Below are 14,644 nucleotides of genomic sequence, written 5' to 3'. Positions count from 1 at the left end.
ACAGAATTGGGACGTACCGTAGAAGCGGGTTCATATGTGCCAGATAACTTGTGTGCCCCCCATCTTCTGTTCAGGGTAGGTCTGTGAGCTCTTATGTAGACCGCCCCCTTTACTCCTCATTCACAAGTTATCTGGCACGTATGACTCACTACTGCGGTCACGTGTCTCTGACGTCACGTTCCAAGAGTTCCAAGGTTGATGGAGTCCGAATTCTGTAATCTAAGTGTTGGAAGTTAAAGCTTAGTCTTTATTTCATAATGATTTGTACCAACACAGATGAACTTTCATGCTAAGTCAAAGGAAAACATATTGTTTTTCCTCAGTTTCTTCTTCTTCTCCTAACAAATGAGGTCAATGACCTGAACCAGACATCTGTCACCATGGTAACTAGTGTTGTGTTAAATCATGTTGCAATTTTATAGCAGGAGGGATTTAGACTCCTGTCTGACCATATCTTATGAATGTGTTTGAGTAAGAATTAACAGAGCAGACCATATGTGAAGGTTAACATTATGTATTTGCTTTGAACCTTTCTTCCTTACCCTGCACGTATATTTTTTTCTGTTGTTTGTGTTTTGTGAAGTTTGCTTTTATTGTTCTTTTGCATGTGCGAATAAATACTTCTAGACAGCTACCTTTATCATGTAGACTTTAGTTATTTTATACTCTATTTCATTGTTCTTTTATGTTTTGTAATTTGCAATTAGTCTCCAGGCACGAATTTGCAATAAACTTTTCAATAAAATAAATAAAGTACCTGAACCCAGGCTGGTGCGTTGGCAGCGGCGGCATCACCAGCGGTGGGCCGTAGTCCAGCGGGGCACGGCCTTTGTCTGCGTTCGGTGACAAACGGAGGTTTGCCTGCGAGGGAGTGGGGTGGTAGGGGGATGATTCTGGGTTACAAAACACATCTGTCAACTCCACCAACAATCTGATAGATTTCTATGAGCAGAGTGAAATCATTCTACAGCTGATTTTGCTTATTTGTTGCTGAGTATTGTGAAATATGTCATTTTCAACACATAGAGTAACGGTGTCGAGAATGATGAAATACCTGCGCTTGTTATGTCCCTTAGAAGCCACAAATATGAGACTTTGCACTCTCTATCCTGTACTTTTTGTAACCATGCATATTGTTTTATGTCTCATGATGACTACATGTTGTGTCAGATATTAGATATTTCATGTACAGGCCTTGCTGATTGAAATAAAGAGTCAAAAAGAAAGGAACAAAATAGTTTACTTGTGAATGTGAGGGAAGGCCTGCTGGGTGAGGCAGAGTTGGACTTGGTGTGGAGGCGGAGGTTTGCACGCCTCTCTCCCGTTCCTGCTGAACGTACTGCCCGCTGTCATGCAGGACGAAGGCGCTGGGCTCACGGCTGGTCGGGGTGTGGCGCTGGCGGTCCAGGGCAGGCGGAGGGGGGGAGGGCAGGAGATGTCCTGCTGGTCCTGATGCTGAGGAGAGAGGAGGAAGGGGCTTCTCTGGTTCATCTCCTGGAAACAAAAATATTCAAAATCTCATCACTTGTATTTACTCCTGATGGAAAGCCGAGTGACCACTAACCCTTCACCCCTAACACCTCACCTATGACCTCTAATCTCTGACCTCTAACCCTTACTAACATGAGACACCCTTACTGATGGGTGTTGAGGAAATGCCATCTGCAGAACAAAATAACCCTTTGACACCTAACCTTTGACTGTTAGCCAATGAATCCTGACCCTTACCGACGTGAGTCTTGAGGTAGTGCGACACGGCCTCCACCAGCGGGCCCATCTGCAGCAGGCTGGCTGCAGACAGCAGGTCGATGGCCGTCTGTACGGTCAGGCTGAGCTCCGAGGTGTACACGAAGTCCAGCAGCTGCAGGAAGGCGGTTGCCTTGACGACGGGCAGGTCGATGGGCTGCGCCTGCTTGATGGCCGCCTGCTGCTGCGTGAAGAGCGTCTGGAAGAAGGTGCTGCTGGCGGCCAGGATCACCTGGTGGCACCGGAACAGCTTACCTTCCACCTAAAGCAACAGGCAAACAGTAAGTCTGAATCAAAAGCACATTACTTAAGGTTTAAATTAAACATATTGTAGTCTATAAATGGTGGAATCTGTATGTTGTGGTGGAATCTGTAAGTTGGAAGTGCAAAAAACAAGCCTGATAAAAAAAGCCTAAAAACACGCCAAAAAAAAAAGCCAAAACCCAAACCTCTGCTTGGAGAAAACTGGTAATATTGAAGACGCATACGCATGGAATTTGAATCATAATTTAACTGATACCTCTTAAATCTGAGGAAGTTTATGTGTTATATTGATGCAACCCAGTTCTGTTCACAAGTTGCATCCACAGTCAGCTTTAAGGTCTAATAACCTACCTCGAGTGTGACGTCACAGAAGAGGCCGAGGTTTCGAAGGAAGTTGAGTCTGTCCAGCAGAGTGCGCTGGTACACCAGGGACTTGTAGGAGTGTGGGGAGGGGGGCAAGGTCGCCATCTTCTACCCTCACTCTACCTGTAACAACACATTTAACAGTGTAAGCTGTAGGAGTGTGGGGAGGGGGGCAAGGTCGCCATCTTCTACCCACCTGTACCCATGGGGAAGGGATGACAGCAAGTGTAAATTTCAATGTAAAAACAATACAATGTTTGTCTATAGTACTGAAAGTCTTTCACGAAGACAGATGATGCAACACCCCATCAAGGCACATTCGCACATTCTGTACCCTCCCTGCCTATTCTTAACCCCTTTCCAGGCAACTTAGTTATTGAACGTACTATCCAGCTGCTACAGACAGAGCTCTAGTGCACCTCCCCTATCAGATGAATAGTAAACCTTCCCTCCAGTGGCTGTGGCTACACCTCCCCTATGGGTTGATTAGTGAACCTTCCCTGAAGCTCATGTGGAGTTCCCTAATGGGTGATTAGTAAATATACCCTCCAGCTTTAGTGCATATCCCCTGTCAGACTAGCAGTGAATCTACCCGCACGCTCCATGGGAGTCCCCTATTGGGTGATTAGTGGATCTCCCCTCCAGCTGCTGTAGACACATGCCCCTTGTGGGACTATCATAGAATCTCCCCTCAAGCTCCCCAGGAGTCCCCTGTTACATGTAGGTGAATCATGAATGGCTCTCCCTTCCAGCTCCACTGCATCACCCCTGTCAGATGATTAGTGGCTCTCCCCTAAAGCTCCACAGGAGTCCCCTATTGTGTGATTAGTGGGTCTCCCCTCCAGCTGCTGTAGACACAGCTGTTATTTGCAGACACCATTCATCCCCCCTTGTCAGCCCACAGAGGAGGCACCTGGGCCTGACACCACTCACAAACACTACACACACTACCTGGGGCCCAGGGTAAGGTGTAGCCTCCATAGCATGCCAAAAACTGGGGGTTTTGGGGGTCTTCAGGGTCTTTGGGAGCTTTTATGTGCTATTTTCTGATTGCATATAGACATAGGCATATAGGCCTGGTTGAATTATCCCTGTTTTTTTAACTGGGCTAATCAGAAAACAGCCGAAGACCACCAAACACCCAGTTCTATAAGCCTGCTACAGAGGCTAGGAATTTAAAAGGTGGTCGAAATATGTACTTGTACTCTCAGTCTTCCAGAAAAAAAAATCAATGAATGAAAACTAAAGAAAAAAGTACCTGCGGCCCAGGGTAAGGTGATGGGAATATATACACGTAGTACTCTCAGTCTCAGTCTTCCAGAAAAAAAAAATTGTCAAACAAGAGAAAAAAGTGTCTGCCATTCTTCTTCTACACATGTAACGTTATATATAGTAGGCATTCATCGGTCTTACAAGGCCATGAAGTATGTATGTACTTCTTCTTCTATAATATGTCAAATATTCTGTCAAGATAATCTTTTTTGTTCCTTCAACCAAATATGCAACTCAACTAAAAAAATTATTGAAGAATTATTTGTTGATTATAAAAATCTATTCTTCCTTATTTCAAAAATAAAAAAATCTAAATATTTTCATTTAAATGCCTCCCTATGATCTTTCTATGAAGTTTCATTGACAAAAATTTCATGATTTGATAATCATAAATCACTTAATCAAATGTAAAAATTCTGCAGAAAATATTGAAAGCAAGTATTTCCAAAAAAAAAAAGAAGCTATTACCATTATGTCAGGAAACCCACAAAAGATTACCTGAAAAATACATCGTATTACATGGTTGAGTTTCCCTGTGAGAGAAAAATCAGCTTACCTTCCTGGCATGAATGAGGGACGGCAAGGGGGGGGGGTAGTGATTACGAATTACGCAAAATTTTCGCCGCCTATTACGATTTACGTTAAAGTCTCAGAGCTGATTACGACTTTACGATTTGCGGCTAATGTCCAATTACGAATTACGTTGATTTTGGCGGAGGCTGCCTACGAATTACGAAGTCTAAAACGGCCTGATTACGCCTTACGAAAAAGGGCTTGCAGGCCCTCATGAATCCTGGCAACCTGACATGCCTAAAACATCTGCCACATCCTGACATCTGTTGCTATCCAAATATGTAACGCTTCGGGCAACATAAAGTTAATTGGCTGTGTCACAGATATTGCTACTTGTCAGAATTCATGAGATCTAGACTGACAGAAAGATTGACAAATAGTTAACTTTTAAGCTTCTATGAGATACATTTCAATTTTAGCTCACAGGGTCCCTGTTTTGTCAAAAAAATTTAAAACTTGCTTCTGTGGCTTTAATAAGATTTTCCAATGCCATTGATGTTTTTACAATCAAGGAATACATGTAATTGATTACGGTAAACTTTATATTAAACTATTAAACAAAATCATTTTTAAAAATCTATACTGAAGCAGGTGAAACTCTGGTATTTCATTGAATGACAGACTTTCTTTTAGAATTTTTTGTCTCCCCACACCCACTGGCTGCCAATGATCAATTGATTGACTTGTTGCCCCCCCTGGCAGTCCTGATGGTTCGGCCCAGGTTGGTCTATGAAACAGAATGATTTAAAAATCTACACTGAAGATAAGTAATACTGAAAAAGTGAAAGTCTGGTATTTCATTTCAGAATGACAGACTTTTTTTCACAATTTTTTTGTCTCCCCACTTGTTGCCCCCTGCTGGTTCTAATGGTTTGGCCCAGGTAGGTCCTTGCGGCACACCTGCAACTGAAAGCCAACAGCCAGGCCTTTCATGTGGAACAAAGGGCCGAAACACACCTGGAGCGCTCCACAAAGGGACCAACTCAGACTCCCAACATCAACACAAACGTGATCAAAGTGGTTTTCAAAAATCCACTTGGTCATTTTCACTTGTAGGAAACAACTTTTCACTTGCCCAAAATATATAACATCCGTGTCCATAATATCACCAGGGTCCATAATATCGCCACCTTGAGAAACAGTGTTATATTTTACTGCAACATACTTTTAGTATGCACTCCTGCACACCTCAAATGTACATACCTATGTTGCAGTAAAAAATATCTTTAAGCACACTTTTTCTCAAGGTGGCAATATTATGGACTATGGTGATATTATGGATACAGATGTTTTTTATATGCATATTTACTACCAGCAAGGAAATTAATTTATTTCAGACTTCATAATACTGCATGCTTTATTTATCAAAATAAGGTGGTTTGAGATTTCTGACAAAAGGGCATTTTGGAAAAATGACTGCAATTTGCTATGCTCCAAACACTGTAGTGGCTATACTTCGCATCCAAAAAATTCACTTGCCAGGCCCTTGCCTGAAAGTACTTTTACTTGCCCTGGGCAAGTGGGCAATTGGACTTGTCCAACCCTGCATCCTAATGACTGCGATATCAGGTAGTACTGTTTACCCGAAATACACAAGTTTTGAAACCAGCAACAGCTTGGGCACACAAAACGTTTGTTGGGAAATTGTCTGAGATTCCGTCCTGTGGTTTTTGGGCAAACAAACCAATGTCGTTTGCAGATACGTTTCAGGTTTGTGAATGGCTCCTTGTGGGCACACCTGCGCGAGATTTAATTTCAGTAGGAATGCTCATTACGCACATGAAAGGGTCCCCAAATAACATTTCTGGCTCTCTGTCCCAGCAACTAGGGGACAAATCACTAATGTCATGAGAGGGTCCCCAAATAACATTTCTGGCTTTCTGTCCCAGCAACTAGGGGACAAATCACTAATGTCATGAGAATGAAGAAAAGGATTGACAAATCAAAAAGTACAGCAACTTTTGGAACCCAAAACAACAAGAGTACAAAACCTTAAAATTCTACTTACTAAATAACATCTTAAGTAATTTAATCTGTAACATCTGTACTTAAAAGTTGAACAATAATTTTTTTTACTAACTTAATACTACATCTGCATTAGTACGTACAGTAACGTTTGGAAATAAAAACAACAAACATTAGATAAATCTTAAAATTTTACTTACTCCTAAACAATAACATCTGAAATAATTCAACCCGTAATATCTATACCTATGAGTTCGACAATAATGTTCTATTTTTCTTTTAGGCCTCACCAATTTAATTTGTTGTTTCTCGGATTCAACCTGTTTTTTGTTGTTATTTTTCCCTGTCACATAATATTTTTCTGAAAAAATCCAAGAAACACCAAATTAAATTGGTGTGGCCCTACTGACTTTTATACTACCTTTGCTTTCGTAATATTGGCAATGCTATCACACAATCCCAGATGTACAGTGGGATTTACCCCTGTGGGCATTAGTGCTTCCCCCAGGTACTTAATGATCCCCCCTGAAGCCTGCCCAACATTGTAGGCATGCGTGATTCCCCCAGGTGCTTACTGATCCCCCCCTAAGGCCTGCCCAACATTGTAGGCATTAGTGATTCCCCCCTGAAGCCTGCCCAACATGTCTGTTGCACCATGGAGGTACCTCCATGGTTGCACCAGCTGGTTACAATCAGCCCCACTCCTGACCTGGATTCCAGGCACAAATCACATCAACCAGGAGACACTCACAGCCATACCAAACAACCTTCCTGAAATTTTTCCATCATAACTCTGTTAAATTCTACACAAGAGGAAATGGAAAAAATTGAAGTTTAAAATCCTTTAGTTTAGCATGGGACAGATCTGTTTGTGGTTCACAATCAAAGTTGACTGAATTTCAAGAGCACACAGAAGACAGGCCATATCGAAGAAGCTTCCCAAATTGCTATCATAACTCTGTAAATTTCTTCCCAACAGAAATGAACTTAAAATCCTTTAGGGTGGGACCAAGAAACTTTATATTACATGTATATAGAATGTCCTTGGTGGGACAGATTTGTTTATGATTTAAAATCAAAGTTGACTGAATTCAAGAGCACACAAAATTGAAAATGAAACAGGAGACGGTCATACCAAACAAGCTTCCCAACATTTCCTTCATAACTCTGTAAAATTTCTTCACAACTAGGAAAGATTTTAATTCAGTGTATTTTTTTCGGTCAACCAATTGTAAAGAAGTTTTGAATGCATACATGAAGGGAATGGAATATTAGTAGCTTTAAAAATATTTCAAGCCTCCAAAGTTGGTAAACGAAACGTTTATCAAAGAGTTTTCATTTCCGGAAATTCAATATGTACAATTCAAGTAATGTTATTATACAACGATGATTAAAATGTTTGGAACATAATTTTGCCTTAGGCAGTGTTTGGTGTGACTGCTTCTGGTTCACTTGATTTAATGTGTTCTTGGCATTGTGACAACTGTGATTCGAAAGCATAAACAAATCTGCAAAACTATAACATACTGAAATTTCTTAAGTATTTTAAGTGTTGCATACAAATTACTTGGTATATACAGCTATGAATGAGTATACCAATTTGTTTTGAAACTTGCCATTGGCTATGTTTTGGTATTGAATTCTCCTGTTTCATTTTGATTTTGTGTGCACTTGAAATTCAGTCAACTGTGATTTCGAACCAGAAACAAATCTGTCCCACCCTAAAGTATTTTAAGTTCATGTTTTAACCCTAAAGGATTTTAAGCTCATTTCTGTTCTCTCCACCACCCCATTTCTCAAATGAACGGTCCCTCGAGTAAAAAGTCATACGAAGAAAATCAGTATTTCGACATCATTATACATGAAAGAAACGCGAAAACAAAGTTGACAATAAACAACAACGAAGGGAGATCGGTGAGAAAATATCCTTGTGAAAGAATTTGAAGGAAAAATGCGCGCATTCTTCATAGCGCTTCGTTCAAAAGTTGACGTTTTTCAAATTCGAGGTTGACTCTCAGAAAACTGACAATTTCGAATCTTTCGCGGGAAAAAGCAATTCCACATTTCAGAAAAAAAAATGTCACCAAAACGTATCCCGCACATGGTTTTAAGAAGAGAAAGACGAGAAAGGTACAGAAAAATTGGGAATTCGGCTTGCCGCATACCACCCCTAGATGGGCCCCTAGCTCGTATATAAACATCTGAATGAAATCCGCGCATTTTTGTCGTCTGCTACTGAGTGCTAGACCACCAAAACGACCGGCGGATCCCGCAAAAACTACCCAAATCGTCTCACCTTGCTCCGGTATCCAACTTGTGGCGTTTTTCCGGCGAATTCTGGGGAAAAAGTGACGATTTTTCGGAGCCGGAAAATTCCTGGCAGGCTCCAAGATGGATGCAGGCGGACAGCTGTGCAGCTGCAGCTGTGCCGCATGCAAATTAGCAGGGCAAAGGTCAACCGGGGGGTTTAAATCCTTCTCGTTCCCAGGGTCCGGTGTTTAGCGACACAGGAGCTATTTTGTAGGCTCAAAACTTGCGAAAGTGTACAAAATATTAATGTTTTTACAATAAGATGACAAAGTGTTCTATTCTAGCTACTCTAGTCGGATATTTACAAATTTAGCACAGAGTGTACTCTGGGTACGAGGTTGCAGCATGGCGCCGGAAACAAACGTGAGTAAAATTTTGGATGTCCGGAAATTCTGGTTTATTTTGGCCGATTTTTACGTCCATTGTCACACGTAATTAGTGAAATGGTATTGTTGGTTTACAGATAAAGTAATGTAGGGTTTCTTTTGTGTTCTATTGTGTTCCGTCTTTACGGTAAAGTCGAAATGTTGGCGCGTTACTGTGCACTGTGTGCCAAAAAGTGACAAGCTAGGCACGCACGTGTTTCATGAGTCATGTTTTTACTGAGAATATGTTTGTACCATGTTTGTACAAGGAGGTTTGGTTGAATCCTAGTGGTAGTCCCCCTATAACCTCCTTGGTTGTATAGTAGCGGTGAAAACTGAAAAGACGTCATAGTACGTAACCACATATTCTTGACAATAAATTTATATAAATTATATAAATTATAGTAACACCGGTGTTAAATATTTATTTGAACTCTACTTTAGTTTAACCATGACGCGCAACCATGGCTGTTCAAAGTATACTTCAATATATTTGATTCAAACAAAGAGACCCATGTTCTGTTCTGTTCTTCCTTTAATGCCCATCTGCCAACAAATCGGCATGGCTAATACGAAACATGTCCCAGTGTGCGATGGTCCAAATTCTACTGTCTGGGAGTTACTGATTCACTTCAAATCGACCTGCCAGGTAGCCTGGTTACCAAACCTATTATAGCTCCCGAGTCCTACATCCTCTCCAAATAGAGGATGTAGGACTCGGGAGCTATAACAGGTTCGGTAACCAGGCTACCTGGCTGGGGCCATGTCTAAGCTTTACCCAAGCCAAGACTTCATCTTTGTTTATGAAATGTGTTCCTCCACATGACCTAGGTCATCACCATGGTAACCTGTGAAGTGTGTTCTGAGCAGCCTCCCAAGTACAGGTGTCCCAGGTGTGAGGTCAGGTACTGCTCTCTCACCTGCTTCAACCTGCACAAGGAAAACACATGTGGAGAGAGGGAGAAACTTGTACAGGAGAGAAATAGAATACAGCAGGTGAGAACATTGACGTTACATCATAGGACAGGTGTGCTGTTATCTCACCTGCTGAAAACACCTGTGGGCAGAGGGAGAAACTTGTACAGGAGAGAAGGAGGACAGAACAGGTGAGAACATTAATGTTACATCATAGGATAAGTGTGAGGACAGGTGTACTGCTCTCTCACTGTCTCACCTGCTTCAAGCTGCACAAGGAAAACACCTGTGGGCAGAGGGAGAAACTGGTACAGGGGAGAAGGAGGACAGAACAGGTGAGACATTGTTACGTCTTAGGACAGGTGTATTGCTCTCTCACCTGCTGGGATCACCTGTGGGCAGAGTGTAACAGTAGGGGGTTTATAGGCGCTACGTACGCTACCAACTGACCCGGCTGACGGGTCTAGGCGCTACCTTTTAGCGGAGAGGTTAGAGTGTCTGACTGGGTCCTGGGAGGTCGTGGGTTCGAACCCCGCCCGGGACCAGTGGGTTTTTACTGTCTTCTCCTGTTTCTTACAGTGGTTCCCACACCGGCCCTGGGAGTTCTGGCAAAGAGTGCTGCTCCAGGGATGTCGAATTCGGAAGATTTGAGGACGAATCTTGAAAAGAAAAGGGGGAGTAGTGTAACAGTAGGGGGTTTATAGGCGCTACCAACTGACCCGGCTGACGGGTCTAGGCGCTACCTTTTAGCGGAGAGGTAAGAGTGTCTGACTGGGGCCCGGGAGGTTGTGGGTTCGAACCCCGCCCGGGACCAGTGGGTTTTTACTGTCTTCTCCTGTTTCTTACAAGAGGGAGAAACTGGTACAGGAGAGACAGAGAACACAACAGGTGAGCACATTAATGTTACATCATAGGATAGGTGTGTTGTTATCTCACCTGCTGAAAACACCTGTCGGGAGAAGGAGAAACTTGTACAGGAGAGAAGACACAACAGGTGAGAATATTGTTTAAACTTTAGATCCAACACAAAAAGTTCTCTCCTCTAGGGCTTTCAACCAGTCACTCTAGTCTTCCTGTTAAACTGACCCAGTAAGACTTGTCATGTGGCTTCTTCACTCTTCACTTAATTGCGGGGAGCCAAAGTCGTCTACCAGATACCTTTGACTCAGTGTTGACGTCACACTTCAAAGAAGCCATGTGACAAGCCTCACTGGGTCAGTCTACTGAGGAAGACCAGAGTGACTGGTCGAGAGCTCTAGGTGAGAGAACACAGACAGAGACACACGCACACACACACAGAGCTCTAGGTGAGAGAACACAGACAGAGACACACGCACACACACACAGAAACAAAAACGATAGTTCACCCCAACTAGTAGTTAAACACACATGCAACAAACATTAAAACAATCCTGTATTTTTTTGTACATCCTCAGTCTGAGGCAGCTGCTGCAGAAGATGCTGGTGCTGTTGCCATGGAGATGTGGGATGATGGGATGGATGAGGGGGATGAGGAGGACAGGGTACCACTGGACAGACTACAGAAACTACAGGACTCAGGTCAGCACTGATGTTCTGTTTTATTCTATTTTATTATTTTCAACCTCTGTTTTCCCTTGCATTTTTCTTTTTTTAGGTACCTCTCTCTGCGAATTTGCAAGGTTCCCTAACTTAATTTGGAAAATGTATATTATATTAGTATTGTGGTACATGTATTTTGTAACCCAAAACCATGTATACCAGATAACTATTTTCATTACTTTATGATGTGGTGTAATTGTTTAATATGTATATTTTTTTCAATGTTGTCAATTATAGATCATTTAGATTACTTAATTTTAAGTGTACAATGGGTCTACAGACCATTGAATTGTCAGAACAACATAATTCAGATTGAAAATATTGTCTCCGAGTTGTTTGAATAAAGATTGAATTGAACTAAATCTAATCTATTCCCATATTCACTTTACAGAGGAGCTGAGGAGCCTGCTGTGTAACCCCCACCTGCAGCGGATGATCAGAGAAGTGGACTCTTCCGATGACCCTGAGGTCAGCATGCAGAGGGCCATGCAGGAGCCCATATTTGTGGAGTTCGCGGACCAGTGTCTGAGGGTCGTGGAACCCCAGGTCAATGGCACAGAGCAGGGTTAGAGGTCACAGGGGCAAAGGTCGGAGGTAGCTAACTGATCCTTCAGGAAAGGATGCCAGACTTCGCTCCCTTACCCATACCACTTTGGGACCCTTCCAGTTCAAAGGACAAAATATAGTGGCACTGAGAATGTATGGCAACACTGGCTGTACATGAAGCAAAGCGGAAATGCCAGGTTTCAGTCGCTTATACATGCTGTCTTGCAGAACATTTAAACAGTAGCTCTAAGTATGTATGGTAACACTGCATTGTATTCATTTGAAATCACAGAAATACAGACAGGCAGACAAGCCAGAAACTAGTCAGCCCTGTAAGAGGCATGATGTTTATTTATTGGTTCATGTTTGTTTCTATACAAGACCTGTTCAGAGCAGGGTTACATGAGTGCACTTTTTCTTTTCAACCCATGAAGCACAGGCAGTGCCAGTGATATATGTTGCTTGGAACACTTCAGCAAGTTCAGGCTGTTTCAACTGGAACTAATGGAAGATAGAACCTGGTCCCCTGTTCTAAACAAATTCTAGTATCAACAAAGGTCTGTAGGTTTCTTTACACTGTAGTGATAACACTGTATGGTTCAAAAGACAGAACACAACAATATTGATTTTGTAGAGAATAATACTAGTACTCAATAACTACAGCCAAAAAGCCTAAACCAAGAATCTCTGGACATAACAAGGCTATGAGGGGAGTATAATCTTCATAATCATCATTCTCTACGGTAACCATTAATACTGAATGGTTAGATAGGTAATACTGTACAGTAATACACAACACATATACAGAGTTATACAGTAGAGTTATATAGAACTATATAGTTAACTTACATATACAGGTAATGTTAAGTGGCATATCCTATATACACGTACATATTACAACATCATTGCATCATAGTTGCATTACAGTCACAATCCACACTGGACTATAACAAGTTAGCTGCTAGGTTGTCCTTATTATGTTTTCATGAGTAGCCATCACTTTAAGTCACTGGTGAGTTCAGCAGCAGCAGAAATAAAAACAAAGTTACAAACAACATATCTCTGCAGATATATAACCACCACCATAAACTTTTAGAAATAGTTTTATAAAACAAAGAAAAAACATGTTGAACCAGAATGGTACATAGAGGCTGCATTTCTTTGAATTTTTTGGTCAAATTCCATAACGATCTTACTTTCACCTTTCTTGACCTGTTGTTTTCACTCCTTCATCCTGGTCCATGTTTGACATAAATGTTTTCAAATCATTTCTGGCACCTCAGTGTGTATATTTACATACAATATATAAGCCTTATTGTGTAAGGCAAATACATTAATTTTGTCTTCCTGGCATCAATACATAATACATGTATTCAGTAGAGGTAAGTTGGGTGGAAGAATCCAGCTCTTTATACAAATAATTTGACACTATTTTTTATACATTCAAGTGTATATATACATAATTAGTGATTTTAATTGTACATTTCTCGTGTAAATAAATCGCTTGGTGTACTTGAACAAAATACACATTCAGCTACAAAATACCTCTAGTTTTGTTTTAACCTCTTAATGTTATACCAAAATACACATGAAAAGTCTGCTTCTGGATAGTGAGATTTTAGTGTCACAAGATGTCATCTAGAACTTATTATATAATACGTAAAATTTGAACTAGGTAACTGTTACCTACCTATAAAGCTCTTGACACTTTGTTTTGGGGTTGTTCTTTTTTAACTCGGTTTTAAGAGTCCAAGGAACTAGAGCATTTATTTGATGACTCCTAAACTGCTCACTGTCTTTCTGCTTTACCTGGAACCCTGATAGTTTGTTGGTCAGTTTATACTTTTATGCTTAGTCAATTTTCGAAGCCTGAGATTGCATGAGATATGTGTGTTTGGCACACTTTAACAATTAGGTCTGTCTTCTTAACACTTCTTCATACCTGACTCAATTGGAGGTGATATTTCTTTATTTTGGACTCGTTATCTATTTTTTGCAACAAAAGATTGGCTACTCTTTTAAATAGTCTCTTCAAGGTGAACATCCTTGCATTTATGTCTTTCTTGTGAGAAATTAAGTAATTAACGATAATACTGTTGATTTTGTCTTGTATATAATTGTTAATGTGCACCAACACACTTTGTGTAGACATGGCATTGTTTTCCTCTGAAAAACACAATAATACTTTGAATGAAGATATTGAATTAAGACTCCTCTGCGCCTCCCTGCCACAAAATGTTGCATTAGACACGTTTTTCTGGTGACAAATTTTGCTCTTTTCCGTGGCTGATACTGTTCATAATGGCCTGATATAACACACTTTCACCATTGTTTTTTTTTTTTGTTTTGTTTTGCTTGAACAACATTTGCAACACCGTTTACGTTTCATTGTTGCATCCTGTGTATATATAAACTTAACTGTAACCAGCTTTACGTTTGAGGCCACTGTTATTAACGTTAATTGAGGATTATAAGGATTTCTCCTTGTTGAACAACATCAACATTTAGTCAGTTTTTGTGCCATGAAAGTTATCTTTTTATTTCTTGAAAAGCACAATAAGTTACTAAAACCATGGACCCGGCGTCATATCTTTCAGTTCGAGTGCGCCCTTGCGCAATAATTCGAATTCGAACAGTGCACGTCACCTGATGACGACACTGTTAACAGCCTGTGTTTTAAACCAAAGGCGTTATCATCTTAATCTATTGTAAGTGAATCCAAAGAGGACATAAACTTTTTGTCA

At 41.0% G+C, this 14,644-nt stretch overlaps 2 protein-coding genes across 2 annotated transcripts in view; one reads left to right on the top strand and one right to left on the bottom strand.

The window, feature by feature from the left end:
- Positions 1-2,978, bottom strand: part of LOC109481634 (zinc finger and BTB domain-containing protein 47-like) — a 4,956-nt gene extending 1,978 nt beyond the window's left edge. The window contains 6 exon segments of the mRNA XM_019784214.1: positions 758-861; positions 1,244-1,494; positions 1,729-2,008; positions 2,196-2,200; positions 2,362-2,496; positions 2,966-2,978. Coding sequence (XP_019639773.1) covers positions 758-861; positions 1,244-1,494; positions 1,729-2,008; positions 2,196-2,200; positions 2,362-2,496; positions 2,966-2,978 — 788 coding nt within the window.
- A 6,716-nt stretch (positions 2,979-9,694) lies between these two features.
- Positions 9,695-14,469, top strand: LOC109481711 (zinc finger HIT domain-containing protein 3-like). Its single transcript, XM_019784305.1, has 3 exons — positions 9,695-9,854; positions 11,210-11,333; positions 11,746-14,469. The coding sequence occupies exons 1-3, from the start codon at positions 9,699-9,701 to the stop codon at positions 11,922-11,924; spliced, it is 459 nt and encodes a 152-aa protein (XP_019639864.1). The 5' UTR covers positions 9,695-9,698; the 3' UTR covers positions 11,925-14,469.
- The last annotated feature ends 175 nt before the right edge of the window (positions 14,470-14,644 follow it).

The sequence above is a fragment of the Branchiostoma belcheri genome, unplaced genomic scaffold, assembly GCF_001625305.1.
Source record: "Branchiostoma belcheri isolate BF01 breed outbred unplaced genomic scaffold, Haploidv18h27 scaffold57, whole genome shotgun sequence".
Taxonomy (NCBI): domain Eukaryota; kingdom Metazoa; phylum Chordata; class Leptocardii; order Amphioxiformes; family Branchiostomatidae; genus Branchiostoma; species Branchiostoma belcheri.
Note: the sequence above shows the minus strand (reverse complement) of the source record. Positions and strands in the feature narration are given on the sequence as shown.

What these genes read in the sequence shown, in the direction of transcription:
- LOC109481711 (XM_019784305.1), top strand. Translation starts at nt 9,699, where the DNA reads ATGGTAACCTGTGAAGTGTGTTCTGAGCAGCCTCCCAAGTACAGGTGT. An exon ending in AGAGAAATAGAATACAGCAG is followed by an intron (nt 9,855 to 11,209) that starts GTGAGAACATTG and finishes GTACATCCTCAG; the next exon opens with TCTGAGGCAGCTGCTGCAGA. An exon ending in ACAGAAACTACAGGACTCAG is followed by an intron (nt 11,334 to 11,745) that starts GTCAGCACTGAT and finishes TTCACTTTACAG; the next exon opens with AGGAGCTGAGGAGCCTGCTG.